The sequence below is a fragment of the Colletotrichum aenigma genome (genome assembly GCF_013390185.1).
Source record: "Colletotrichum aenigma strain Cg56 chromosome Unknown KSG_Cg56_contig03, whole genome shotgun sequence".
Lineage (NCBI taxonomy): Eukaryota > Fungi > Ascomycota > Sordariomycetes > Glomerellales > Glomerellaceae > Colletotrichum > Colletotrichum aenigma.
Window position 1 is genome coordinate 1,780,637 of NW_023500909.1, and position 26,517 is coordinate 1,807,153.

Consider the following 26,517-nt stretch of genomic DNA (forward strand, 5'->3'; position numbering starts at 1 on the left):
GACGCTTCAAGCTGCAGAACAACCTCTCGATCTCCACGCCCCTGAAGCTCCAGCGAAGCAGTTCGATTTAGGGCGATCGATCACCCCGGCCGGTCCCCGACGTCTCCTGTGCAGTGGCTCCTGCCCCACGCCTTCCCGTTGACTTGCCTACCCCACTTCAATTAAACCCCCTGGCAGCTACCCGGCGTACGGTGTGCATGTTGCAGCTGGAAAAACAATTTACACGGTATGAGTTCACCACTATCCTCTGTAAAGTCGCCAAATGGACAAGATTAGCGATCAATTGCACAGTGTGGCTGCAAAGTGGATCCCACCAGAGGCCGAAGGGATAGACGGCAGGTAGGCATCTGGAAAGAAGGCGATCAAGAAGGAAACCACCCCTTGGCCTGTCTGTATCGATGTCTTTGTCGCCTTCCCGATTTGCCCCCCAGGACACCACGATTTTTTCCCCCTTCAGACTCGCCCAGACGCGTCTCAAGGCAGTGTAAACACAAGGACGGCATTGACAAACACCATCCGACTTTACCATCAATTCATCCATTTGAGGTTAGTCTCTCTCTCCCATCCCCTACTTTCCGCCCATTAGCAATATTGTTTGTTTCTTTCGCCACTCACAACTGGAGGCACTCACCCAGAGGCACTCACCCAGAGGCACTCACCTAGAGGCACTCACATCTGGAAAATCTTTCCATCAACACCAAGTCTCCAATACTCCAATACTGATTTTTCTTTTCTGCCATCCACTGCAGGCTGTCCTAGCTACGAAATTTATCAAAGCAATCAAGCATCTGGGAAGACCATACGCTTCTCTGTTGCAAACAGCTAGATTAAGATCAAAAAATCTCACAGCTGCTTAAGCAACACCATCCGATATGGCGCGGCCTTCTCGTCGCAGAGGTCAGCAGGCGACCCAGCCTCAGCCTCAAGCACAGGGTCAGAATGCGAACCAGCCTCAGCCTGCCCAGCAGAATCAAGCTCCTCAGCAAGCCCAACCCGCTCAGCAGAATATGGCACCAGCTAATGTCCGCCGCCACATCTCTGGACCGTGAGTACTCACTCATTGTGATTTTGTGTTCTTGGTTGTTAATATCTTTCACAGGCAGTCGGCTTTGACTGATTATCTGGCCGTGAGATTTCCTTTCATGATTATCGCATGGCGCACACACTGACCACTGCCACAGTCTCACAACATCTCTGCCAACCAGATCCGCCGAGATGCTGATCGTCGTCGCGCTGCTGCTGCTGAAAGCCAGCAGCAGAACCAGCCGGACGAGGAATCCGACGAAGAAGCCAGTCAACCTGCTGCAAGCACTCGCAAGGAGACAGAAGCCGAGAAGAAAAAGCGCCTTCTGAAGGAGAAGCAGGCCATTGCCAAGATCAAGGCTTCCAAGAAGTTCAAGAAGCGGAAGCGCGACGCAGGCGATTCCGAGGACGACGATGACATCGCTCGCGCCTTGATGGAGCAAATGTCCCAGCCCCTACCTGGCCAGATGGACAATTGCGAAATTTGCAAGAAGCGTTTTACGGTGACACCCTACTCCAAGACCGGCCCTGACGGTGGCTTGCTCTGCGCTAAATGTAGCAAAGAGGCTGCTGCCAACGACAAGCAACCAAACAAGAAGCCTCGGAAGGCTGCTGCAGGAGGCGGAGGGCGCCGAAAGGTCCAAAGCAACATCCTCGACGGAACCTACCACACTGGCGCGAAGAGATTGACAACACTCTGCATAGAGACCTTGGCCAAGAATGTCGACCTCGCAGACAGCCTCGGAGAGCTCCCTGACCATATCGTCGATAGAATCGCTCGATTGTTCTCCAAGCGTCGGCTCTTGAACCCGCAAACCCTGGCACTCTTCCTCCAGCCCTCTTCCTCGTTCATCAATATCTACGATGGCGCAAAGCTGGGCATGGATGATTACATCGGAATCTTCCAGGTTGCGGCGAACCTGAAGGGATTCAAGGCGCGCAACTCGATTCAGTTCAAGGATGAAGTCATGGAGTATCTTCTCGAGCGCGATACGCAGCTCACATCTTTCTATCTCCATGGAGCCAACCTGCTTAGCGATGATATGTGGACCAGGTTTGTTCAGGAGAAGGGTGCTTCTTTAGAAGAACTTCGCGTCTACTATACGGACAGACACTTCGGAGACGAAGTCCTGGCTTTACTCCCGAAGAACTGTCCCAACCTGACCAGACTGAAGGCCTACCACAACCAGAAGATTACCAACGCCGGCATTAAGGAAATTGGTGAGGTCAAGAGCCTCCGGCATCTGGGCCTCCACCTGCAGAACCGCATTGATGCCAAGGTCATGGCGTCTACGATACTAAGCATTGGAGAAAATCTGCAGACGCTTTCTCTGCCATTGTTCCTCGACGCTACGGACGAGGTCCTGGCTGCTATCAAGAAGTCTTGTCGTTCTCTCAGAAAGCTCCGGATCAACGACAGCGATAAGCTTACCGATGCTGGCTTCGTTGATCTTTTCACCAACTGGGCCAATCCGCCGCTCGAAAAGATTGATTTTCAGAAGTGCTGCCATGTTGATTCCACCAACCCGCGGGAGAACCCAGAGAAGGTCGGTCTTTGCTCTGACGGACTTCGTGCTTTGATGAAGCACTCGGGTCGCAAGCTCAAGGATCTCAACATTCACGCCTGCCGTCACATCACGCGCGAAGCTCTGGAGGACGTCTTTGGGAAGGACAACCAATACACCGAACTGCTTAAGCTCGAGATCAGCTTCGTGGAGGAGGTTGACGATTACATCGTCGGCTGCATCTTCCGCAGCTGCCCCAACATCAAGGAGGTGAACGTATTCGGTTGCATGAAGGTCAAGGACGCCCCGGTACCCAGAGGCAAGGTGCTCGTTGGCGTCCCCAACGCTGTGGGTATGGTTACCGAAGGCAATGCGGACTAGATGCATACTAGGGGGGCTTTTTCCTTTCTGGAAAGTATTTGAGTATACTACATGGGTCGGTGGAGAGGCATCATGTTGAAGATGCATTTTGCACAGGCGAGGACTCTATACAAGCAGGCCATGACAATTCGCAGTATTATACCCTTCTTTCAACGAAGGTTCATCAGAGAGTGGGTGGTTACTAGTGTGTTCCTGTTCATTAGCAGGCGTTGGGGGGACTTCTTTTCTTTGCTCTGTTCAGCTAGGAATACCCTAGACACCAAGGAAGAACAAATCGTACTTGACAGTCTGATAGCTCGGCTCGGCGTAGAGAAAATCGGCGTTTCTGCGTGATGACTTGCGCTTCTCGGAACTGACTCTGGCAGTAAAGCCGATACACATGGAAGAACGCAACGGGACCGTTTCTAACATTCGGGGTTGTGGCACCAAAACACACTCGGAACAGACGGGAACCCGGGCTAAGGTTGGCAGACTGGACAGGACACAGACACCGCCACGAATCCACCCGGAGGCGGTAAAGGTCAGCTTAGCTCAGCCTCAGCTCCCTGCGTAAGGCAAGGCCCAAATGTAACGGGGCAGCGGCTTGCGGGGCCTTTGACTGCAGCGTGCTGCGTGCCGTGCTGCGCGAGCGCACCCTTCGTGCTGGCGTTGAGTCTCCACTCTGAGTCCCGGCACCCTGCTTCGTGGTGGTGCTGGCCTAAACTTCCCCTGATTATTCGTACCTATCCAACCAGCAAGCAGGCCGGTCTGAAGCAGCGCACCATTTGCCCTTTCTCGAATCCCTCCCCTGCCGCCCCCGACCGCCATGATATTTCTTCCCTTTTAAGTCTCTCTCCGAGTGAATTGGATGGATCTTGACCCTCCACAACCGTCGCCCGAAAACATGTCTCGACGCTGGGCGCGAAAGGTCGAGCGCTGCTGCTGCACCTTCGCGACCTACATCCCCTTATTCTTCGTCTACAGCTTGACCACATGGGCCGTATGGGTGGATGTCACCATCGGGTCCGCGCCCTCTAAAGCCACTTGGCTAGGTAAGTCTACTCCGTGACGTCGGTCGCGTGCCATTCCCGCCCGTTCCCTTCGTGACGAGAACTGACGCTCTCCTCCTCTTCACAGGCACAGGTTCCTCTACCCTCGCCGTCCTCCTCTATGGCCTGCTCAACTGGTCCTACACGACCGCCGTCTTTACGAACCCCGGAAGCACGACAAACGACAATGGCTACAGCACCCTACCGACCGAGGCCCCTCCACCGGCCACGTCCTTCACCGTCAAGGCTAATGGCGAGATCCGATTCTGCAAGAAGTGCCAGGCGAGGAAACCGGACCGCGCCCATCACTGCTCCACCTGCCGTCGATGCGTCTTAAAGATGGATCATCATTGCCCTTGGCTGGCGACGTGTATCGGCCTGAAGAACCACAAGGCCTTCCTGTTGTTCCTCATCTACACGACATTGTTCTGCTTCTACAGCTTCTTCGTCTCGGGAAGCTGGGTGTACATGGAGGTCATCAACAACACGACGTACGTGGAGACGTTGATGCCCATCAACTACGTGATCCTCAGCGTCATGGCCGGAATCATCGGCATTGTCGTCGGCGCGTTCACAGGCTGGCATATCATGCTGGCGAGTCGCGGACAGACCACTATCGAATGTCTGGAGAAGACTCGCTACCTGTCCCCGCTGAAGAAGCAGATGCAAAACCAGTTCGTCGCCCAGCACAATGGCGAGGGCGTCCCTCTTCCAGCTTACGGCCAGCAACTGCTCGACATCCACGCCAACGCACTGCCAGGCATTACGCGACCCGAAGAAGGCGAAGAGTTCCGTGGACACCCTGGGGCTTCGAGGCCAGTACACCAATCCTACGAAGAGATGGAACGCGATCGCGCCAAGAAGCGTTACGAAGAGTACCTTGACGAGCAAGACTCTGAGAAGCTCCCTAACGCCTTCGACTTGGGGGCAAAACGCAATCTCTTGCATCTTTTCGGACCTAAGCCGCTCTTTTGGTTCGTCCCCGTCTGCAACACCACCGGTGATGGCTGGTCATGGGAGCCCAGTCCTAAATGGATTGCCGCGCGTGAGAACCTGGCCAGGGAACGTGAGGAGCAGCGCGCCCGCGAGATCAACGCCGGCTGGGGTACTGACGAGCCGCCGCCGTCTTTCATGCGTCCCCCACCCACGAAACCCGACGGTGCCGGCCGCCACTACCTCACCACCCCGCCATCACCCCCGCCGCCCGCGAACGGTAGCCGCAACGACGCGCCCAAGATGCCGTCCAAGGCCGACCGGGTTCTTGGCCGTGATCCCAACCTGTACGCCGATGGCTTCCAAGAATCTATGCCGATGCGCAAGCTTAGTCCGCGCGGCACGGCTCTCGAGGAGGAGCTGACGGACAGCGACGTCGACATGGATGACGCGGCGGCGGCGGAGCACCGTGCTATGAACCTCGTTACCAACGGCGGATGGGGGCGGAGCGGCGCAAGCGGACTGCTGCGGAAGAGCAGCCCCACCTCCCCATCCTTCAGGACATCGCCGTCCAACGACGACACCGTGGACTAGATTAGAAATGCGACACAGGAGGTATTTAACAAAAAATGATGATGGCGGGTTAGAAAGTGATATCCAACGCATATTCTCATCGGCGGGTTTGCAACGGCTCAATGGGAGGGGCATGATTGTGGCGTCGCTAGAGTGTATACGCATCCATGTACGAATTTTTTTATTGCAAAGGCGGGGGAGGGCCAAACCTCGGAAACTCGACGGATGGAGCATCTCAAAGATGTATATCGACATTTGTTTACCATTGGTGTTGGGGAGTGTTCGACTTTTTTTCTTCACTGTCAGTTTCTTTTCGCCTTCATGGGGCGTCATATCCGATGAGGGACGGGAATGATAATGTTCGGTAGCATTGCCGTCACGAATTACAAGACATGTCTTATTAGTTCACTTGAATGTTACCGAAGAGTAGAGCATGAGTGCTTTGTTTGCTGCGATCCGGGAAAGTGATGTTTATGAAGGCTGTGTAAACTACTTCTATCATTACTGATCTCTCTCTAGTCTACCTCTTTGGCCAGATCACTCAGACTCAGAGTCGCTATAGTCACCCTCGCTACCATCCTCCTCATCATCATCCTCGTCATCTTCGTCGTCTTCGTCATCGTCGCCCTTGAATCCGTAGTCGTCGTGGAAGTCGGCCAGGGGCTTCACCTGGGTCTTGTATCCCATTTCCTTGAAGGCCTTGTCGATGTTCTGCGAGAAACGTGTTAGCATTATTGTCATCTCGACTTCAATCCGGGAAAGAACATACCTCTTCAAGAATCGGCGCGCAGGTGATGACGACGTTGCTGGTCTTGGGCTCGAAAAGCGGCATGATGAGCTCATTGAGCACGGCCTTGATCTGGTCGTTTGTGACGTCGCGGACGTCCCGCATGATCTTCTTGTGCCAGTCGAGCGGCAGGTTGCGCACGACGCCGAGCATGAAGTTCTGCGCGGCCGCCGAGGCCATGGTGGACTGCTCGTCGGCGAACTGCACGACGACCTGGCTGATGGCGCCCTCCTTGAGGTGGCGGTCGACGGGCGTCTCGCCGTCGGCGATCTTGCGGATCGTCTCGCGCGAGGCGGCGAAGGCCTTGCTCGCGTCCGGGGAGCGGTAGACCTTGTACTGGATCGTGCCGGCGTCGAGCTCGCGGCCAAAGTACGAGCCGTACGCCAGGCCCTGGCCGCGGACGGAGTTCCAGAGGGGGCCCTCGGCGGACTCGAGGTAGCCGATGGCGACCATGATGGCGGGGAGGCGCGGGTCCTCGAAGGAGGTGATGCCCTTGGCCGTGCTGACGCCGAAGGAGCTGTCGGCGGTGGTCATGGGAACGATGACGGCGCCGACCTTGCCTGGCTCCTGGCCGTCGGAGGTGAGGAGGGTGTGCGGCTTGATGATGGGGATGAGGTCGTTGGAGCCCTTGAGGTTGTTGCTGAGGATGTCCCACGCGGCGATGGGTTCGGGCAGACGCGATACGTCGGCGGTGACGAGAACGCGGACGTTGTTGAAGGTGAAGAGGGACTTGCGGAGCTGCTCGAACCAGGAGAGGACCTTCTCCGGGTCCGAGGCGATGAGCTTCTTGAGGCGGCGGAGATAGACGGCGCGGACGAGCGCGCGCTTGGCAACCGAGTAGGATTCCTTCTTCTGGTGGATGGACATGTCTACCTCGGAGGCCATGGACCTACCGTCGCGCTTCATCTCGGGGATGTCAGCAAGGTGCTTCTGGACGCCAGCCTTAAGGCGCTGAATATCGAAGACGCTGTCGAACATCATGGTACGGACCCAGTTGATGACAGTGGAATACTTCTCGCGCTCGATTTGGAACTGGATCATGACACCGTCTGGGTCACCGTAGTCTCTGGTGGAGCGGAGGCCATAGCTGATGGTATCCTGTTCCAGCTCCATGACCACCTGCTCGAAACCGACCTTCTCTCCGTCGCGCATGATGGGCGTGTTGAAGAAGTTGTCGTTGAAGATGGGCAGCAGGGGCTTCAGCTCAAGAGGCACCTGGGATGTGCCCAAATAAATCGTCAAGTGAACAAAGTTGGTCGGGACGCTCTCGAACTGGATGAAGAGGGGATCTTGACCTTGCTTGGAGCCATCGATGACCTTCTGCGCGGCATTGTTGGGCAGTCCTAGGCTCTTCGCCTTTCCGGCTCTCGCCGTGTCGGACTCGATGAAATGGATGGATTCGGTGCCGGGAACAGGCCATTGGTCGACGACAGCAGCAGGAATAGGCTCATCATTTTTGGCCTTGGCAGCCTCGAGACGCTCCTTGAGCTTGGCCAAGCCCTCAGGGCCGAGCTTCTCCTTTCTCTCAGCAAGCCTCGCCTCCTCCTCAGCCTTCTGCTTTTTCGCAAGCTCGTGGGACGGCTTGCCAAGGATGGAAACGTGAGGGCCATCGGAGATCCACTTGCGGAGGAAATCTCTCCACTGCTCGTCCGTCCACTTCTCAAGAACATCGTACTCTGACAAAGACTCCAGCTCCTTGAGGGTTGAGCCGTCACGCTTGCCGAAAAGGTAGTCCGTGATGATGTTGGTGGAGTAGAAGCTCTCTGATTCTTCAGCCTGGAACTTGACCTGAAGGCGCTCGCGGTGAATGCATGAGGTCAAGTACTCCATATCAAGAGGCTTGTCAGCAACCTCCTTGAGAAGGTCGATCAGTCTCTTCTCGACAAACTCGAGCTTCTCGGTCTCGACACCAGTCGGCTGGAACCAGATGACAGAGTTCGGTCTCGCATCCCACCAGTATGTAACTGAGCTAGCGAGTTCTTCTTTTTCGACGATAACATTCTCGAGGATAGAGACAGACGAGCCACAGAGATAGGTCAGCAGGACATTAAGTGCCGACGTCGCTATAACGTCGTTGCAGTTGGGACCAAAGAAGGCCACAGTAATTTCACCAACCGACTCGTCTTCTTCGGGGAATTCGGCCGTCGTAATAATGGACTTCTCCAGAGCTGGAGGCTGTGCAGAGTCGATCCACGGTCTGAAAACACACGTCAGCATGGCAGGGTTCTAGCCGCCTGATTGTCATCTTACCTCTTGAACGGCGCGTCCAGGGGCGGCAAATCGTCCTTGATGCTCTCCTCGAACTCATCCAGAATTTGCAACAGATTGTCGTGGTCTGCCTCGCCAATGATAACGACGCAGAGGTTCTTGGGCTGGTACATCTCGCGATGGAACGAGCGAATGCGGTCGTTCGTCAGGACACGCAGCGCATCCGTCATCCCACCGGTCTCGTAACGAAAGCCAACGTTCTCAGGGTACAGGAGTCGGCGGGCCTTGAGATCCATGATCTCTGCGCTCTTAAACTGGACCGCCTGCATCTCCGAGTACACGACACCGGCATCGTTGCCCTCTCCGTCGATGTGATGCACCTCAGTCACACATGCCTCGTCAGTGAGAATGGGCAGGACGACGTGCTCGAGGTAGACGGGAAGAATCTGAGAGAAACCTTCCCAGCCAGCGCTCTCGAGAGTGTAGGCTGTGTGATCTGTTGCGGTCCAGGCGTTGGTCCCAGAGTAGGCTCGCGACGCCAACTTGTCGAGAAGGCCCTTATAGCGGTAGTTTTTGGAGCCCATGAAGATCAGATGCTCGAGGGTGTGGGGAGCGCCAGAGTCATCGAGGATTTCGGTTGCGAGAGTGAAGTAGCCGTTGGTCTTGGGACCCTTGCGATCGGCCACAATGACCTGCATTCCACTTCGTTCCGATACATACTGGCTGATCGTACAAGGAGCATAGTCGGTCTTGAAGCTCTGGATCTTGCGAAACCGCGGCTGCGGCTTTGCTGCGGGCGACATGATATTTGAGTTTGTTGCTAGCTGAGAGTAATAACTTCTGTCCGGATGTAAGTAAGTATGCCTAGCAATCTCTTGAGGTAGGCGGGATTTCTAGAGAAGACAAAAGTCCATATTATAAGGGCGGGGAAGTGGGTGAAAGAGGAAGGTAATCAATGAGCCGGGGGTGTCATCGGTAAGGTAAGGTAGTCATGGGCAAGCGCTTTCAATACGCGAGGAGTCAAAACAGACAACAAGCAAAATATTTTGATGACTGTCAAACAAATGAGGAGACAGCTAGGAAGGGTTTTCCAATCGCACAGGGATACGACCGGCCGCCAAATGGGCCGAGATGATGAACAGACGGATGCAGAGCTTTGTAACACAGTGTTGGACGTGGGTTGAATGTAGGTTTCAGGGGTACGAAATCTGTGTGCGAGACTGAGGTCAACTCGCAAAACAACATACGTTGTCCAAAAGCTTGGCAAGCTGTAATCTGGTTCGTGGCATGCGTTGTAGAAATAAGCAACTATTACAGCAACGGCAACAGCAATAGCCGCTTGGCCAGCTTTGAAGCTCGACATTCTGGCAACAATAATAAACAACGCAAGGTGCTTTAGGGATTTCGATTTAGATCAAAGGAGCATGCTGACTGAAGAGCAAGACTCTGTGCAGCCTTCTTCCAGATGCCATCGCGACATAACCAAGACCGGGAAGGTGGGGGATGAGTGACACAGAAGAGGGGCCAATCGGGCTCTCCATGGTAAAATTGATGCCTAGAAGACAGAGGAGGTAAGACGAGTAGAAAATGCAGCTGCTTACCTTACAGATAACCGCTTTGCCAGCCTGATGGACAGTGAAAGGATATACCAATGGGGGTTTTCCAAAGACACTGGCCGGCCCGTGATAGCACGAAGTAGCGGTTACCTCAACCGCCCGCCACAAAAGTTGCGAAGTGAGGTAGAAGTAAACGACAAGTCGTGGATGTGCCGGATGTCGATGGCTTGAGTCCTGCAATCGCGACTCACGAATTTGCTTGACTTCTGATGAGTTCTCCGTTTCCAAATTTCCACAACTTCCAGGTTCAATGTGTCGTCGCGGGGCACGGGAACAATAGAGACGTCGGGTTGCCGAAGAGGTCGATACAATGAGAGCACTGACCTAGTTGCCCCTCCATCGGCCAGGGCAGGGGAACGGTGGAGTTTATCTTCCCCAGCTGCCTTCTTTGTTTTTTTTTTTTTTTCTTTTTTTTTTTTTTCCTACCGTAGCACGTTTGGCGGAAGGCCAGGCTCCGATTGGACTCTTGCCCCCCTTCTCTATCTTATCATATCTTATCGGCAGCATCCGACTCGGCTGAACTTCGGAGAGAGTCACTCAATACGTACCGTTCCGACACGGATTGTGACGTGGGTTGTTCAAGGTGGTATTCGGGACAGCTATGCCATCGGTGCCAAAACTGCCCATGGTTCATTGCGACGATGCAATGCCCTTTTGCTCTTGAACAGATATAAACGCTCTCTAGGCGTAGAAATTTCGAGAGTCTCAAGAATTACCGACGCATTACCTTCTTGCACGCACCCGATCACCATTTACTACTCGACCTCGAGCGCCATCACACCGACCTGACCCAGCCCCGCGACGATCGAGCTCCACGAAGCTATTGCCACAGTTCGCGCCCAACCCCGGATCGCAGAAATGGCGAGCGCGACCGAGGCGCAGGTATCTGCGCAGCTTGGGGACGCCATTGTTTCTTTTGCTCTCGAGGGAAGCTTCCCAGACGAGCAGGTGTCGTCCCTTTCGCTTTCGTCTTCCGATCTGTCACCGGCGATCGATGCGCTGGAAAAGGCCAAGGGGGAATTGGAGGTATCTTAAGGCCCTGCAGCGGACTTGAGCGACGGCCCGCTGATGTTTGTTTAGACCGAGATCCATACGATAAACGAGGAAACAAAAGGGGACGTCAGCTCGTGGGTGAGCAACGCAAAGTCGCTACAAGAAGACATCCTGCGATCTAAGAGGCTGGCCGATGATATTGTGCGACAATCAGAAGCTCCACAAGTCTCAGGAAAGGCCATCCAAGATGCCGAAGAACACACACATTTTCTGGAAAGAGAGGTGATGTATACGGAACAGCTGCACGATGCGCTTAGGGGTATCCAGCATGTCAATGAGCTTTTGGGGGAGGTTGAGCAGGCCATGAACGAGCGGCGCATCATCGACTCGCTGCGATGGTTGGAAAGTACGGGCAACCTGAATTGATGCAGTTATGGACAATGCTAATTGGTAACAGAGTCGTGGACCGAGTTGGATGCCGTCCCTGTCAACAAGAAGACTTGCAGAGTCATGAGGCTGCTTGATCTGCGCGCGTTCGAGCTCAAATCCAATGTTCATGATGTCTTTGACCACGTTTGGGCATCTCTTGTCCACACGGATTTACAAGCAGGGTCCCTCTCCATCTACGGAAAACTAGAAGGTAAGCCTGCCGCGAACACGTACAATAAGTCTGCTTCTAACAGCACCAGGGGAGCAAATGACCCTCTCAGAAGCCATCATCGGGCTTCAGGCCTACAAGGAGGTCGAAGACAGAATGTCTAAGCTATGGCACGAAGTTGACCAGGCTATTGTGTCGCCAAGGATGGATATAGAAGCTCCTTCTCTTCCTTCAATTCGTGCAAGCGAGGTATGCATTCATTGGATATCGGTTTCTGGCCCCTCTAATAGCTTTGCAGAACGTAGTGGAGTTGAATGGCGAGGCCGGCCGGTCAATAGACGAGCTATTTACAGACCTCCGCAAGCTGGTCGAGTTCCTGGCAGCTAGATTGACCCCTGACCTCCTAATGTTCTTCAGTCCGATCATGATGAGCGACCTGGTCCCGAGACTGGTCAAGGTCTGGCTGGACGGCGCGGTTCCTGCGACATTGAAGGACATCGACCGGTTCCAAGCCGTGATTCAATCTGCGCGAGGTTTCTGCGAGGTTCTCGAAGAAAATGGTTTCACAGGCTTCACAGAGCTTAAGGAGTGGGTTGGAAGCGCACCATCAATTTGGCTCGCCAAGTGTAGAGAAACCGCACTTGACTCTGTCCGCAATCAGCTCTCGAATGGTTCGTAACCCCATTGCCAAACTCACGCCACTTGCTAATAAGTCTTAGGTTTGGGCGCCCCCAAGGAAGTCGAGAAGGTGGAAAAGCAGATGGTGTCTCGCTCAGAGGGCAAGGAATTGACAGCTAATAACGCAGCGGCCGGGGCTGCAACAGACGATGACTGGGGTGCTGCATGGGGCGTCGATGATGGAGACGAGCCTGCCGAAGAAAAGTACAGCACCCAGCAAAGCCAAGAAGAGGACGACGGAGCAGACGCCTGGGGTTGGGACGATGATGACCAAGGTGCAGATAAGAAGGAGGAGCCAGCCCAGCCAAGTGCGGAACCAGCAGCGGCGGACGAAGACGACGCAGCCGATGCCTGGGGCTGGGAGATGAAGACGCGACAGAACCGGCGCAAGAGCCTGAGTCTAAACCACAGCCCAGGAAATCGCCCGCAAAGAAGGAAAAGATGGCAACTCCAGCAGGAGACGAGAGCAGGGAAATGGTGCTGAAGGAGATCTATCACATATCGTCCATGCCAGAGCCAGTACTGGAGCTCATCCTCGCCATATTAGAGGACGGTGCGGCTCTTACTCGGCCAGAGTGAGTACTGCATTTTACCTATCGAGACATCAAACTAATGGCCCTAGATTCGAGAACAGTCCTGTGGCAGCCGCGGCACCGGGCCTGTTCAGCTTACCAATATTTGCACTGGCCATGTTCAGAGCCGTTTCACCGCACTACTACGCACTTGATATCGGCGGAAACATGTAAGTGTCGGCCTCGTTAACAATCCTTTCGAGTCTAATTAAGAGACAGGTTCCTTTACAATGATGCCATGTACTTGTCCGAAAAGCTAAGCGAGCTGGCGTCAGCGTGGAAGTCGCGTGCAGACCTGACGACACGTGCCCAAAACATGTTGCGCATAGACAACGACATCAAGAGCCTGCAAAACTTTGCGACGCGCGCATACACTAATGAACTCGGGGTGCAGAAAACGGTCCTTCGAGATCTGCTAGGAGGTAAGCAACATTAGGCTGGGCTGATGATTACCCGTTCGCGCAGTAGTATCAAACGCGGGGCTAACGCGGACGCACAGGCGATCAAAGTCTGATGCAACAGGATGAACTAGACAGCTGCGTGGACTCGGCAGTAGCGCGGGTCAGATCCCTGGCAGTGACATGGGAATCGATTCTCTCGCGCTCCGTGTGGTACCAGGCGGTGGGGTCCCTCGCAGATGCCATCTCATCAAAGATTATCAGCGACGTGATGGAGTCGTCTTCCATCGGCCAGGACGACGCCTACAGGATCGCGCAGCTCATTGCCAAGATCACGGAGCTGGACGACCTCTTCCTCCCGTCGCGGACGGCAGCCTCGTCGGGGTCCGGCAAGGACGAGATCCCGACGACGGCGCAGTACGCCGCCACGTGGCTCCGGCTCAAGTACCTCAGCGAAGTCCTCCAGTCGAACCTCAACGAGGTTAAGTATCTCTGGTGCGACAGCGAGCTCAGCCTGTACTTTTCCGCGGACGAGGTGGTCGACCTCATCGAGGCTAGCTTTGACGCTAACCCGCGGATGAGGGAGACCATCCGGGCGATTCGGGAGAACCCAAGCCCCGTGCTCGCCTAGGGGACCGGACGGGTTTGCCGGAGGGCCCGGGCGGTCAGGCGCAAGTCCCGGCGAGTCCCAGTGGTGTTGACATGGACGTTTACAGATTAGGGACGGACGTAGCCTGTGCATGTAACTGAGATGAGGAACGGGGCGACATTGGAATTGAAGGCAACACACGCGCGCACAAAACGTAGTCTAGGGTTTCTCGTGTATTATTCCATCGTTCTGGCGCGTATCAATCCGTTCCCCTCCAATATCGAAACCTCGAGTATACCACCCCTTTTTCTGGAACCCGTAAAACCCGTCTTTAATCCAACCCAAAACGGTGCATCTCCATGTCTTTTAGCACCACACCGCGTGCTTCGACCGCGCACACCCACACCGCCCTGACTCGCAGCTCGCGTCTTGTTTCTTCCCCGCACGCACGCCCCCCTTCTCCACACTCTCCAGCGCAACGACTAAACCCTGTCGGCCTCGGCACCTTTCACCCCAAATCTCCACTCTGAGGAATTGGAGAACATTCTGTGTGCTGCTGCTTCCCCTCATTGCTGTCGTTACTTTTGATTTTATGTTGTCCATGTATCGCGAACCAGCAGTGTATCATCTAATTTAATCTCATCACTTGCGAAGTTTCTCTTCTCAGTGATGTTGAGTCACCCCCTGGCAAAGAAACCCGGGCATATGGGCCGGATGCGACTCTGTCAAATGTCACTTCATTAAAAATACGCGTGTCCCTTTCTTCAGAATTTTCTCATGGATCGCGATCTAGACCGTCGCCTCCCTTTTCCTCAGTCTAACGGTTGAGAGCAAAAAAGCCCGATGAAATACTACCAAGGCAGAAAAACAACGAGGACCTTGGAAAACTTAATTCCCCCGGTCGACTCCTTACGGTCCCCATTCCAGCTTGGTTTACACCCCCTTTTCCTCCCCTTCGTCTTCAGGTTTCTTGATTAATCTCCAAGCTTCCGAAATAGAGAGAGACTTGCCGTCCCCACGACACCTTTCCGCGGCACGCCGTACACCACCCGCAATTCCTCCCGGAGCAGTTCTCCCCTTAGCTCCAAACTCTATAATCAAAATTTTACACGTCAACCTTGTTTATTCTCATTTCTGGCTGCTCACTTGGGCCCTTCTGCGAGCCGCCAGGGGCGAAGGAGCCAAGCGAAAAGAACGACGCCACCTTTCGGAACAACGCAAAACGAATGTTCCATGCATGGGCGGTCAAGAAGGAAGCGCGATGATCTGCCTGCCCGTCAACATCCCTACCCTGTCCAATTCCGCCCTCCGGGTCGCCCGTCGCTTTTGCGCATTCCACCGTCTACATGCTTGTACAAACTCCCCTCCTCGCATTCTCATCCCAGACTGCATTTGTCAAAACAGGCCATGGTAGTTTGCCTCGTCAGCCTGGCCCGTTACCAAATTCCCTCAAAACTGGTCATGTGCTACACCACTGACAGGAAAGAAGTATCCCGCAGTTCAGATACTTCTGCGACGTTGACGTGACATTGCATCCGGCACATCCTTCTCTGCACAAGCCAAAATGCCAAGCAACCGTTCAGCAGAGACATGCCCGCGCCCAGCTCTCGTTCTGGCCCTCCCGCAATTGATCAACTCGCATCCGGGCTCTGCATTCGCTCACTGCGCTCCTTTCTCCCGGAGCTGCCTCCGGATGCCACGGCAAAAACGGGATTGGCGACTGGTCCCCAGTACCTCGTTACGTCAAATCCGGCCGCCAATTGACCAATGCCCTTCTCCCACAGTCACCATCATGAACGCAACGTTCAATCCGTGTACCTCTGCCGCAAGTCCCGTGCTTTTTCTTCCCCTCTTCAATCGCGAACTTCCAATCGCCCCCAATCACCTGACAACGGCCCGACTGAATATCTCGACCCATGCTTCCTCTAGAACCCTTGTCCGCCTAGAGATGACGCTCTATCAAACTGGAGGGAAGCTCATTGAAATGTGAGACAATCGTCGTCTTCAACCCCCGGTCCCAACGCGGAGATTAAAAGAAGCGACCCCCAGCTCAGTGAAAACTACCAGTCCTCTCCCCGAGGAAGAATTTCCACTTCATTCCACTCGAAATCCTTTAAGCCAGACCGAAGCACAGCCCAGGCGAGGCGTACTTACAACGCCCAAATGGGATGGGCATGCTTGCTCGTCACCCAACTCCAAGACTTTTGCGTTGTTTCCTATACCTTGTCATGTACGAAACCTCCCAAGACAAGATAGCTTGCTCGGCGATATTGAATTGAGAAAGCTCGAAATGTGAAGCACGGCCCAGCCCCAGCCCAGCCCGCCATGGCACCACTTCGCTCTTGACCAGAAGAGGGGGGATGTCTTGCACCACACCTACCCCCTCCCCCTGCTCTCTAAACACCCACTAAGCCACATATTGAGGCTGGTAAAATGATCTGAGGGTGCACATCTGGAGTAATTGCTGCTCGCAGCAATAAATGGATCCATACCCTTTGCCGAGTGTGGCTTCGTGGGTGTTGATATACACAGAGGGTGGGCGTGGTTCAAGACGACGCGGGCCCCCTTAGCAAAAAACCGCCCCCAAAACCTTAAATGTGGGAAAGACGATGATACAGCATGGAAGAAGTGCCCCCCTCCCCCCTCCCCCGTTCCCCGACCCCACGCATCAAATCACCTCTCCAAAAAAAAAAAAGTTGTCTGATCTCGATCGATCCGTGCTTGGCAGACGGCCTGGAAGGCCTGGAAAGGGGGAGCGGAAAGGGGGAGCAAAAGGGAGAGCGGAGAGCGTACACGTATTCGCAAACGGAACAAAGCACCCAAACTTCAACACATTCGCGAAAAGATACAACACACAGAGAAACTCGACGTCTGCCTAGCTGCTTGGCCCCTCGTAATGTCAAGACCAAACCTTGACAAACTCCCAAAGTCAACTTCCCCCCTCTCCCTCTCATGAAAATGCAATGTTTGAGACGCCATAACACGCTGTTCCTTACCCTCCATGGCCAATTTCTATTCTCCATCCTGCCTAAACTTCCCATAACCAAGCACACTAAAACACACCGCCAACCTCAAAAAAGAGAAGCAAAAGTACCTACCTGCCTTAAAACAAGCTGTCCTGACGAACGACAGACAACCCGTAGCCATAATTAAACAGACTTTGCCCACCCCGAAAATGACGGGATGGGAAAGAAAAGCCCGCTACCGAGGAGAAGAGACAGACTTGTTCCCCTCATCTAATTACAGCATTCCCACGCCACAGCGGCCGTAAGCGAGGATGGATCCCCCATTTCCCACCGAGGCCCCATCCCCCCCAAAAGCCAAATATCTCACAACGGCATCACAATCTCCCCATGAACAGCAGATAAATGCATCATCATTGTCATAATGAAATAAACAAAGGACAAACCTGCCCCGCCCCCGTCCGGCAAATGTTTGTTTGCCCACGGGATGCAGCACAGCTTGCCTTCCTCATTGATTGTCTCATAAGCTTCGTCAAGATCGCAACAAAATATGCTCATAAAGTCAAAACGCCGGTTCCTCGTAGACCTGGCCACCCCGGCCGGGCCACGCCAAAACATGAATGAGGTCTCTCTTTTCTCCCTCACATGGTTCTCTGGGTTCGTCCGTCCACCCATTACCCCAAGAACAAGAGAGAATTCCCCGCCCGGCCCATGCCATTCCACACACAGGTGATCATGCTTCACGTCAATGCTAAATCCTGCCATGCTCCCCCCGGCTTGCGGACATCAAGGCCCTCCCGCAATGCTCATTCTCCAACACATGCAATTGCCGCCGATTGCCCATGCTACTACCGGTCCATGTCCAACGCTATCAAGAAATCAGATGCCTGTGTGGAGATGAGCGAATGACACATCTGTTCCCCCCCAATTGTTTGTACTGTGATACCATTCATCTTGGGAAACAAAAAGAAAACTTTTTTTTGCCTATGGTCTTTTCTCGACTCTTGCTTTCATCTCATGTCGGATTGATCCCAGTTCTATGCTCCTTCCCCGTCCTCGACATGTGGTATATGCTGCTGTCCGTTCCCATTCAAAGTCAACTACCCGGCTCCTAGGCTTTCGGGGTGACACACATGCCCATATTCGCCGCCCCAGTGCAATGATTATCCCATACAAAGGAAATTGAAATGCCCGTTGGTATCCCTAAAAAACCTCGCATCCTTCAAGGAAAGCGGGTGAGCGAAAGAAAAATAGTCGTAGACTACACCAGGAAGTTCTCATCCATGCCAGTTGTACGCCGCAGTCGAATGCCAAAAGGGGTATTGATCGCACATTAGATCCAAAAAAACTGGCGCGCGCTGTGGGAATTCTGTCTTTTTTGGTTTCGGCCGTGTCATTTCGTCCCGGGGCTGCGAGCCCGGGGATGTTGTCGTTAAATCTCTGTCGATACTGATACAAAACTTGGTTGAAAAGGAAACGAATTTATGCCAAGAAGTGAAAGTCGGAGGGTTGTAGCATGGTACAGAGCGGAACGCATTTGGCCCAATCAGAGTGGGCGCTTAGCCCAAGGAGCCGTCGTAGCTCGATTTGTCCATGCTGGACTTGGGGCTGATGTTGTTGGAGCGAGTCCCAAAGATATTGGAGACGCGTCCGATGCCTCGCGGCTTGCTGTTAGTGCTAGTGTTGTCCGCGTTGTCTTCGGGGTTCTCAAAGAGAACCGTCTGGACAGAGTCGACGCTGACACGGGTGAATAGTGTGGAGAAGAGGTACTGCTCGCCATTATGATCAAACAGCGGCAAGGTGCGGTAGCCACGCTTAAGGCCACTGAGCTTGGCGGTGTGCGTCGCAATTGGAGGCCGGTCATTGTAGCTCTCGCCGTTGTGGGAGAGCTTGACCGACAGACGTACGAAGATGAGCTCGGGGAACTTGGTCGTGACCTTGAACGTGAACTTGCCGTCAAAGATGGGGTTGAAGCCGTTTTCCTGAATGATCTGGGTTCTGTACTTGAGAGGCGAATCCGAGACCGACGCCATGGTGGGGTCCACCTCCATCTTGTCCCTCTTGTCGTTGGGGTGGAATACTTCAACCTCGACGTACGGGTCAACGGGCTTGTTGGCCGGCATGCCGTTGGGTCGCATGAGTTGCTGCGCCGAGATCACGTCGATGCTGAAAGTCACCTCCTTGCGCTCTCGCTTGCCAGACCATTCCTCGGGCAATCTCTTGATCTCTCGGAGCTCAGTAGGCTTCAGCACATATCCGGATCTGTCGGTGCCGCTTTCGTACATGGCCTGGTTGATTTGCATGCCGAGGTCGAATGTCTGCCAATTGAGAGCCGCCATTTGCACACCCTTGCGCCAGTAGCTGATCGGGTTGAAGTTGTTCGAGGTGATTCTGGTGCGATCGGGGTAGACACGCATCATGTAGCGCATGTTGTGTCGGTCCATGGCTACCCTGTCCTCCTTGAGACGGCTGTTTCTGAAGAAACTCGATTCCATGAAGGAGAAGATGTGGTTGTAGGCCTTCGCATCAGCAGTGTCGAATCCACCGAACTTGAGTCCTGCACAGTAGACACCCAAATCTCCAAGCACCTTGACCGTCTTGTTCGAAGACCTCTTCGCAGGCACACGCTCGCCGGCGCTGTCGTTGTCGCTGGTGCTACTGCTCAACGCGTCCTGGACCTCGCCCTCTGTAATGGTGTTAACACGGCTCTTGCTGACCAATCGTCGAGTGGAGTGGCTCGGGCTGAGGATCGGGCTCTGAGGAAGAGATTGCGAGGGGATGACGCTGTTGTCGAGCTGCACAGGCTTCGGGTACGGCGAGGTAAGGCTATTGCCTCGTCGACGACCAGTGGTCTCCGCCGGCTTGGGTTCCTCCTTTGGCTGAGGGCGCTTAACCTTGATGAGGACGCGCTCCTTGAGCTGCTCGGGGGTCGGAAGTCTGTCGGAAGAGGGGTCGAGGGGCTCGGTGACAAGTCGGGAACCGAAAGTCTCCTTGATGATGCGGGCCATCTCGGCCTGCTGCGGCGGGGAGCAGTGCACCTCCAGGGAGATCCAGAGGGGGTAGCGGGTTTTGACGAAGGCGTACTTGTTGATGGTCGTCATGGTTTCCTGGAAGCTGATCGAGGTCGTAAGAGTTCTGCCATGGTTGACAGTAGGCTGGCCATCGGCGCCGTCCCAGCAGTCAACTTCGACACAGCGGCAGCCGCGGGCAAGGGCTGAGATGTAACCCTCGACGCTGGACAGACCGGCAACCTGTCGGCCGAGCAGGTAAGTGTTGTGAGAGCTAGAGATAAAATACTCGTTCAAAGGTCGGTCCAGGGTATACTCCTTGGGTTCCTTGTAAACGGGCAGGTTGTAGGTGGAGGTCAGGAAGGCGGCAAAGGCGGCGTCGCCCATTCGGAGGCCATCGACGAGGGAAGCGTCAAGCTTCTCGGCATCCTTGGTACGGAACTTGCGCGAAAACTTGGCGTACAATGCTTCCCAGGCGGCAAGGTCACCATCGATGTTCTCGCGCTGGACTTCGCGCAGGAAGCCGAGAAACTCCTTGAGGGTAAGGCCAAGGTCTGGAGCAGCCGCGATCTGGTTGTAGATCTGGCGAATGTCGTCACGACGTTTCATGTAACCCACAAAAGTCTGGAACTCGTAAAAGTTCAGACGACCCGTGTTGGTGACATCAGCCGCATGGAATTTGGCACGCAGCTGACTGGGCGAGGCATGGATGTGGAGATTCCGGCAGACCCGCTGAACCCCGTCAAAGTCAATGTCGCCTTCTTCAATAGGATTCGGGTGCTTTTCGCCGCCGAGGCACTGCTTGTTCATCTCGGTTACCCAGTAATCGCGGATCGCACGGTCATTAAACGCCATAAGCGAGGCCATCATGTCTTGTCGGTGCTTGGAAATGGCCTCAAGTGTGGTGACCCAGTTGTAAAAGGTGCTGTCGTCGTCGGCAACAAGATGCATCATCTTGGTCTTGGACTTGTCGGGCACGGCGTACATGATGGAGAACCACCGGCTCTCCTCAGATTCCGGAACGCCGTAGTCTATGCGGTACTGACGAATGTCGGAGCCGGTCCTGATCTCCTTGATGTCGTCAATGTATAGGCACTTGTGGGGCCTGTTCTTGTCCCATGAAATCTTGGCCGCTTCTTGATCGAAAACGAGGACGAAGCGCTTCTTCCAGTTCTTCTTGGATACCTTCCTGATCCAGGTGCCCTTGAGCAGCTGGAATGGGATGACAGGGCCGGCAGTGGTGTTTGAAGGGGAGGTGGAGCCGGCGAGTGAGGCTGTTGTGCTATTTGAGGAGGATTCTCTGAGAGCCCCGTCGAGGCCGCCGATCAGAGACCGGAGATCGTCCATCTCATCGACGAATTCATCGTCCGAGTCGCTGTACGTGGCAAGGTCGGGTGGGGCCGTGTTGTTGCTGTCGCTTCTGCGCCGGAGCATGCCAGGGCCGACACTGCCATCACGGCTGTTGGGCGCCGCTGAGGACGTCCTGCGCCGAGAGAATCTGGCAGTAGCTCGGTTGGAGAGGCGGCGGATGATGTTGTTACCCTTGCTCACGGCCTCTGACATGGCACTTGGACTGCCCACCAGGGTCTGGCCCAGTGAGTTGTCACTGGTTTTCCTTGACAGAACCGACTCTGGTAGTTGAAAAGAGCCTGTAGAGAACTGGTCGTCTACAAGCTCTCGTCCCCTGTGTTCAGGGGATGCCTGGACGGAGCTGTTGCTCGTCATGACGGCAGTCTCTGGAGACATGATGGGTGAGCCCTGTTGTGAGCTTGAGGCCACGGAGGAGGAGCTAATGGCTGAGGCTGGTATGGTAGACTGTGGTTGTGTTGCTGTTGCTGTTGTTGTTGTTGTTGTTGAGGGGAGATTTGTCTGTACACGGCTTGGGCGTGTGCGCCTGAGCTGTGAAGTCTGAGGTGTCATGGTAGGTTTGCAAAGGGGAGATGGCGTTGATATGTGTTGTGTAGGAGTTGAAGTAGAGGACATGATGGTCGTGGGGGTAGCGTTTGCTACTGAGGAGCTTGGAGAGGTCCCGGGGGAGATCCAAGGCGGACGATCTGTCGTTTATATGGAAATGGTGAGTGTTGGAGACGGCATCCTTGGAGAGGTGGTCGTGTGGAACGGCCCGTAGAGGGATAGAGAATGCGGGGAATGCGTGGGAGAAGTCGATCCTGAGATATAGAGGTGGGCGTTCCACACACACGGGGCCTATCTGGCAGGCTGGGATTGCTCAGGAGGGAAGTAGCAAGCGTGGGGAGAGCGGTGATCGTCTGCAGCGCCGGGCTGGGGTCGGCGGCGCGCTGTGCGATGGGATGCGATGCGGCACACCTAAGACGTGACGAGCGACCACGCGGGTGGTAAGGTGTGGCGTGGAAGGTCGTCAACGGAGGTCGTACAGGGTACTGACACTGCAGGAGACGAGAGGCAGGCGTGGCAGGGCGGACGGGCAGTGTAGGATGGGCCAATTGTGGCCGCAGTTGTGCGTCCTTCGTCTCGGAGCTCCTGTCTCTTTTCTTTTGCTATAGTGGCCTAAAAGCAGCACTGCAGAAGCTCACGGCAAAAAGACGATCGAGTGATGTGGCAGGCGGTATGCAGGTCGCTGAATGGGGCGTATGTCCAAGTTGGGGTCGAGGGAACCGACAGCATTGGCAGGCCGCAATGCAATGTTCCCGCAGCGGATGCTCGTTCGGTTTTTTTTTTTCTGGTCCCCCTCTACAGTCTTCTCCGTAAGTCCCTTGCCAGCTGGTTGCTGGAGTTGCAGGTTCCAGATACAATCCCAAGTCGGGCAGGGTCGTGTCCGGCAGAGAATCGAACGTGAATCGGGTGGAAGGTGGTTCGGCGCAACAAGAGTATGGTTGCTCGGGAGGGTGCGCGCGGGCGCAACACGCGAAGCAGCAGTTGCAGATGAGTCAATGGGGAGATTCCTCGGGTCGGAAAGTCCCAGCCTGTTGCACACAATGAGTTTCTCTTCTGATTTTGAATTTGTCTTCTCGCGCAGCAGTATGCCGTGTGCGGGTGCGCGGGTGTGCGAGTGCAAGTTGAGAATGGAAAATGGTTGTGGGTGGTTGTTATGTAGTTGGACCAGCAATGTAGGTATGTGTAAAGCCAGTCGTCGGGCAGTGGTGGTGGTGGAGGTTTATGAGTCGAGGTGCAGTGGGTGCGGGTGTGGTGCAAGAGCGACTTGGACTGGCAGACTGAACACGGACGGGAGTGTGCGGTGGCAGTCAAGTCTTATGTGGGTGGGAGCCGTAGTTGGGGCCGGGAAATCATTAGTAGGACGGAGCGGGAAGGAGGCATAGCCAAGAGCTTTATTTTGGAGAAGGGCAAAGACCACCAGGAGCAAAAAAAAGATGTCAGGGTCAGGAGAGGAGAGAGGGTGGAAACGAAGGGAAACGAACAAGTCCAGCGCCGGTAGGGTACGGATAGGTAAGGTAGGTACCGGCACCAAGACGCCCAAGCCAGCGCCAGCACCAGGTGGTCAAGTCAAGTCAAGTCAAGTCAAGTCAAGTCAAGGAGAGGTGTGTGTGTGTGTGTGTGTGTGTGTGTGTGTAAGGCAAGGCGAGGCAAGGTACCTTACTTGGACTACGTAGCGCGTGCCGGGTCGAGGTAAGGTATCCGTCCTCTTGGTGGAGGGGAGAGCAAGTTCTGATTGCGAGAGCCGGGAGTCCCATTAGAGAATCCAGCGCAGGTGCCAATCCCATCCAGGTCCCCCGGGGCAGTGACAAGGAACGACAACCCTGGTCCGTCAGTGAGAGACACAGTGGACGGGTGGACAGCGCAAGGCATTCGAATTGGGGGGACAAAAACACACACAGAAAGACAGAGAGACAGCGAGAGAGCGAGCCAGGGGGGGGGAGGACTTCCACAGAGCTGTGCTTGCAGGGAAGGTGTGGAGGCAAAACGGGAGCGAGCCAAGATGGGCGCCCAGATGGATGGGAAGGAGGATGAGGAGGGAAGCAGTACGTACCTGGGTTTGCAGTAGCGCCGTCATGTACCCTCAGGCGCGGCGCTCATACAGAATTGTAAGGCAAGGTACGGATGCGATGCGATGCGCTGCCCTGCGGACTTGAATGTGGAGGGGGTGCCGGGACGAGAGGGGGGCCAGAGGAGGAGGGCAACTGAGGGAGTGCGACGTGGTAGTGGTGTAAGGCCAAAGGCTCGTGGGTACGGATATTCATTCGCAATGGGCCATCCAGCAGCATGTGTAATGTAGCCAAAATTATGAGGAGGAGCACCAGGACCGGACGAGGAATGCGGAAGACGCTGCGCGCGAGCGCACACACAAAACGCACACACTGATCATATCTCTTCGTACCTCGCCGTGCTGCACATACACACACAACACAGACACTGACAGACAGCTTTGAGTGTACGGGGAAGAGCGGGAGAGAAAGGGAAAGAGGCCCAGAGAGAGGATGACACAGACAGACAGAGAGAGAGAGAGAGTGCGAGAGAAGCAGAGAGCAAGAAGGTACGTGCCGCTCCAAACACCACACAGCGACACACAGAGAACAGAGAACAAAATAAAATAAGTGAAAAGCGGACACGAAGGACGAGGGCAAAATGGGGAAATAGGAGGGCAACGGGGCGTCAGTCAAGAGAGGCGCTAGTCCGTCATGGGCAGGATACGTACTGCCCAAGGTATTTTAGGTCTTCTTCCCTTTTCTTCCGTCCTTCACTTTGACAAGGCTCAGAGGGAAGAAACAACCCCATGTCCGTAGCCATCAAGTGAGCCGGCCATATCCACCATCGTCTCTTATTTTGTGTGTGTTTCTCTCGATTTCTAGCGTACCACTCTACAAAACTACAAAGGTCGACAGGCGGAGCCAATGGGCTGCGTGCCGACCTGGGGGAGATGGTTACGCAGAGTCGCGCGCAAGGCCGAGATGGAGACGCCGGGCAGCGTAAGAATGGAACATCAGAATGGAACATGGCCCTGGGGGACAGACAGCGTCTGAACCGACAAGGGTAGGGAAAGGTACGAGGTAGACAGCGGCACGGGTCAGTCAGGTCCCCCTCCCCTCCCCTCCCCTCATCCACCGCGCGACACTGCAAACACACAGGAGAAAGACGTTGAACCGCCACGACAGCTCAGGGCAGTGAGAGATACATTCGAAGATGGGGAAGCTGGGCAGAAACAAGGGAACCTCGAGCCGGGGAGACAGAGGTGAGGGCAAGTGAGGGCAGGGTGTGTCGTCATCGGCGGCAGAAAAAAGGGCGTGCTGCTAGAATGATTGACGAATGAGCGGACAGGGGCCCGGCAGCAGACAGACAGCAGTGAGCAGGGAGAAGCCGAAGGAGGGTGCAGAGCTGGTAGGAAATAAATACACAGAAAATAAAAAAAAGAAGGAGAAGGAAAGAATAAAAGGAAAAACCTTCAGGAACTCGGTGTCCTGGGTCCCCGACCAGGGGTACCATCGTCCACCAGGGGAGCTCGGAGTACGTATCTTTTTCTGCCCCCCCAGTTCCGGGCTCGCGATACGCAAAGGGGCTCTGGGGAACCCAAGGGAGGCCTGAAGTAGAAGGGAAAAGAACAATTCCAATCCCAGGAACGGCTGTGAGTAAGGATCATGGGTAGTCCAAGGACGGCCCAAGGTACAGTACGAAGCAGGTACAACGCCATGTGCACAGCTCTCGATCATACAGGGATCCCGCTGGCATGGGAAAGGAGGGCGAGTGAGGTGGGCGTGTGAGTGAGTTCCTTGGGCGTACCTTAGCGCACGCCGAGGACATTGATGCTGGGCTGGCACTGGCTTGCTGCAGCCCTGGGCGGCGCCGATGATGAGCTGTGCTGTGCCTTCCACCACAGCACAGAACAGGCTTCCACGGCTGTATCCTCCTTCGTCTCAAGGTCGAGGCCATCTCAAGACCTCATTTGCCTCCTTCAGGGGGCGGGCTGTACAGCACAGCACAGCACAGTACAGCTGCAGTCGGCCAACAAAGGATGAGGTGTGCAACGGTAGTAGCAACAATAATAAACCTGATGCTGGGCTTCGTCGTTGCCTTGTCTTGCTCTGCCTCGTCCGTCATCTGCCTCGCGTTGCCTTGCCGGCTTCCTGCTGCTTTGCCCTGTGTTGTGTAACGATGACTGCGCGGGTGGATGCCGTTGCAGTGGTGAGATGGGATATGTCTTGGGATGGTGACGGCGGGAGCTTGCCTGTCTGGGTAGGTAGTTGGCAGATGGTGGTAAGTTGGAGGCGACGCTTTACACCTCAGCGGTGCAGAGCAGAGAACCTGCCTACCTCATACTGCCATGTTTTGTTTGCGGTGTAGGTACGTATTCCCAAAGACGGTACGGATAGGTACGGTGAGAGCTTGAGCAGCTCAGAGTCAGCGGGACGGTGAGGAAGGCAAGCATTGGTGACTTCCAACGCCCTCAACTTGTGACGATGGCGAAGTGAGGTCAGACTGACATGATCCAATCTCGTCCTCCGCTAAAAGCAGGTGCCGACGAACCGTAATTGGTGTCGGGTCTGGCTTCCTCTAGATGAGGTACTGGACGCTAAAGGCAAGTTCCAAGCAGCGAACCTCGACCACGTTCACGGCCGCATCACGTCCGTCCCGTCCTGGCCTGCTGGCCTGCTCTGTCCTGTTTCTCCCCCAGACCATTACGTCGCTCGGCGCCTTCCAAGGCCCGTCCTCTGACGGCAACAGAGAACCATCCGAC

At 54.9% G+C, this 26,517-nt stretch overlaps 5 protein-coding genes across 5 annotated transcripts; 3 read left to right on the plus strand and 2 right to left on the minus strand.

The window, feature by feature from the left end:
• Nucleotides 1–872: 872 nt before the first annotated feature.
• Nucleotides 873–2,909, plus strand: rhp7 (DNA repair protein rhp7; the record flags this gene model as incomplete). Its single annotated transcript, XM_037319713.1, has 3 exons — nt 873–1,045; nt 1,100–1,127; nt 1,182–2,909. The coding sequence occupies 3 exons, from the start codon at nt 873–875 to the stop codon at nt 2,907–2,909; spliced, it is 1,929 nt and encodes a 642-aa protein (XP_037182117.1).
• An 883-nt stretch (nt 2,910–3,792) lies between these two features.
• On the plus strand, nt 3,793–5,464 carry PFA3 (Palmitoyltransferase PFA3; the record flags this gene model as incomplete). Its single annotated transcript, XM_037319714.1, has 2 exons — nt 3,793–3,940; nt 4,026–5,464. 2 exons carry the CDS (start codon nt 3,793–3,795, stop codon nt 5,462–5,464), a joined length of 1,587 nt encoding a protein of 528 aa, XP_037182118.1.
• A 516-nt stretch (nt 5,465–5,980) lies between these two features.
• Nucleotides 5,981–9,241, minus strand: CGCA056_v004460 (Uncharacterized protein; the record flags this gene model as incomplete). Its single annotated transcript, XM_037319715.1, has 3 exons — nt 5,981–6,154; nt 6,213–8,427; nt 8,481–9,241. The coding sequence occupies 3 exons, from the start codon at nt 9,239–9,241 to the stop codon at nt 5,981–5,983; spliced, it is 3,150 nt and encodes a 1,049-aa protein (XP_037181165.1).
• A 1,671-nt stretch (nt 9,242–10,912) lies between these two features.
• CGCA056_v004461 (Centromere/kinetochore protein zw10-like protein) lies at nt 10,913–13,924 on the plus strand (the record flags this gene model as incomplete). Its single annotated transcript, XM_037319716.1, has 10 exons — nt 10,913–11,080; nt 11,135–11,453; nt 11,505–11,687; nt 11,737–11,894; nt 11,944–12,316; nt 12,365–12,721; nt 12,781–12,898; nt 12,946–13,065; nt 13,115–13,317; nt 13,395–13,924. 10 exons carry the CDS (start codon nt 10,913–10,915, stop codon nt 13,922–13,924), a joined length of 2,529 nt encoding a protein of 842 aa, XP_037181164.1.
• A 4,480-nt stretch (nt 13,925–18,404) lies between these two features.
• Nucleotides 18,405–21,599, minus strand: CGCA056_v004462 (1-phosphatidylinositol 4,5-bisphosphate phosphodiesterase 1; the record flags this gene model as incomplete). The annotated part of the gene is made up of 1 exon (XM_037319717.1): nt 18,405–21,599. The coding sequence occupies one exon, from the start codon at nt 21,597–21,599 to the stop codon at nt 18,405–18,407; it is 3,195 nt and encodes a 1,064-aa protein (XP_037181167.1).
• Between the last annotated feature and the right edge of the window lie 4,918 nt (nt 21,600–26,517).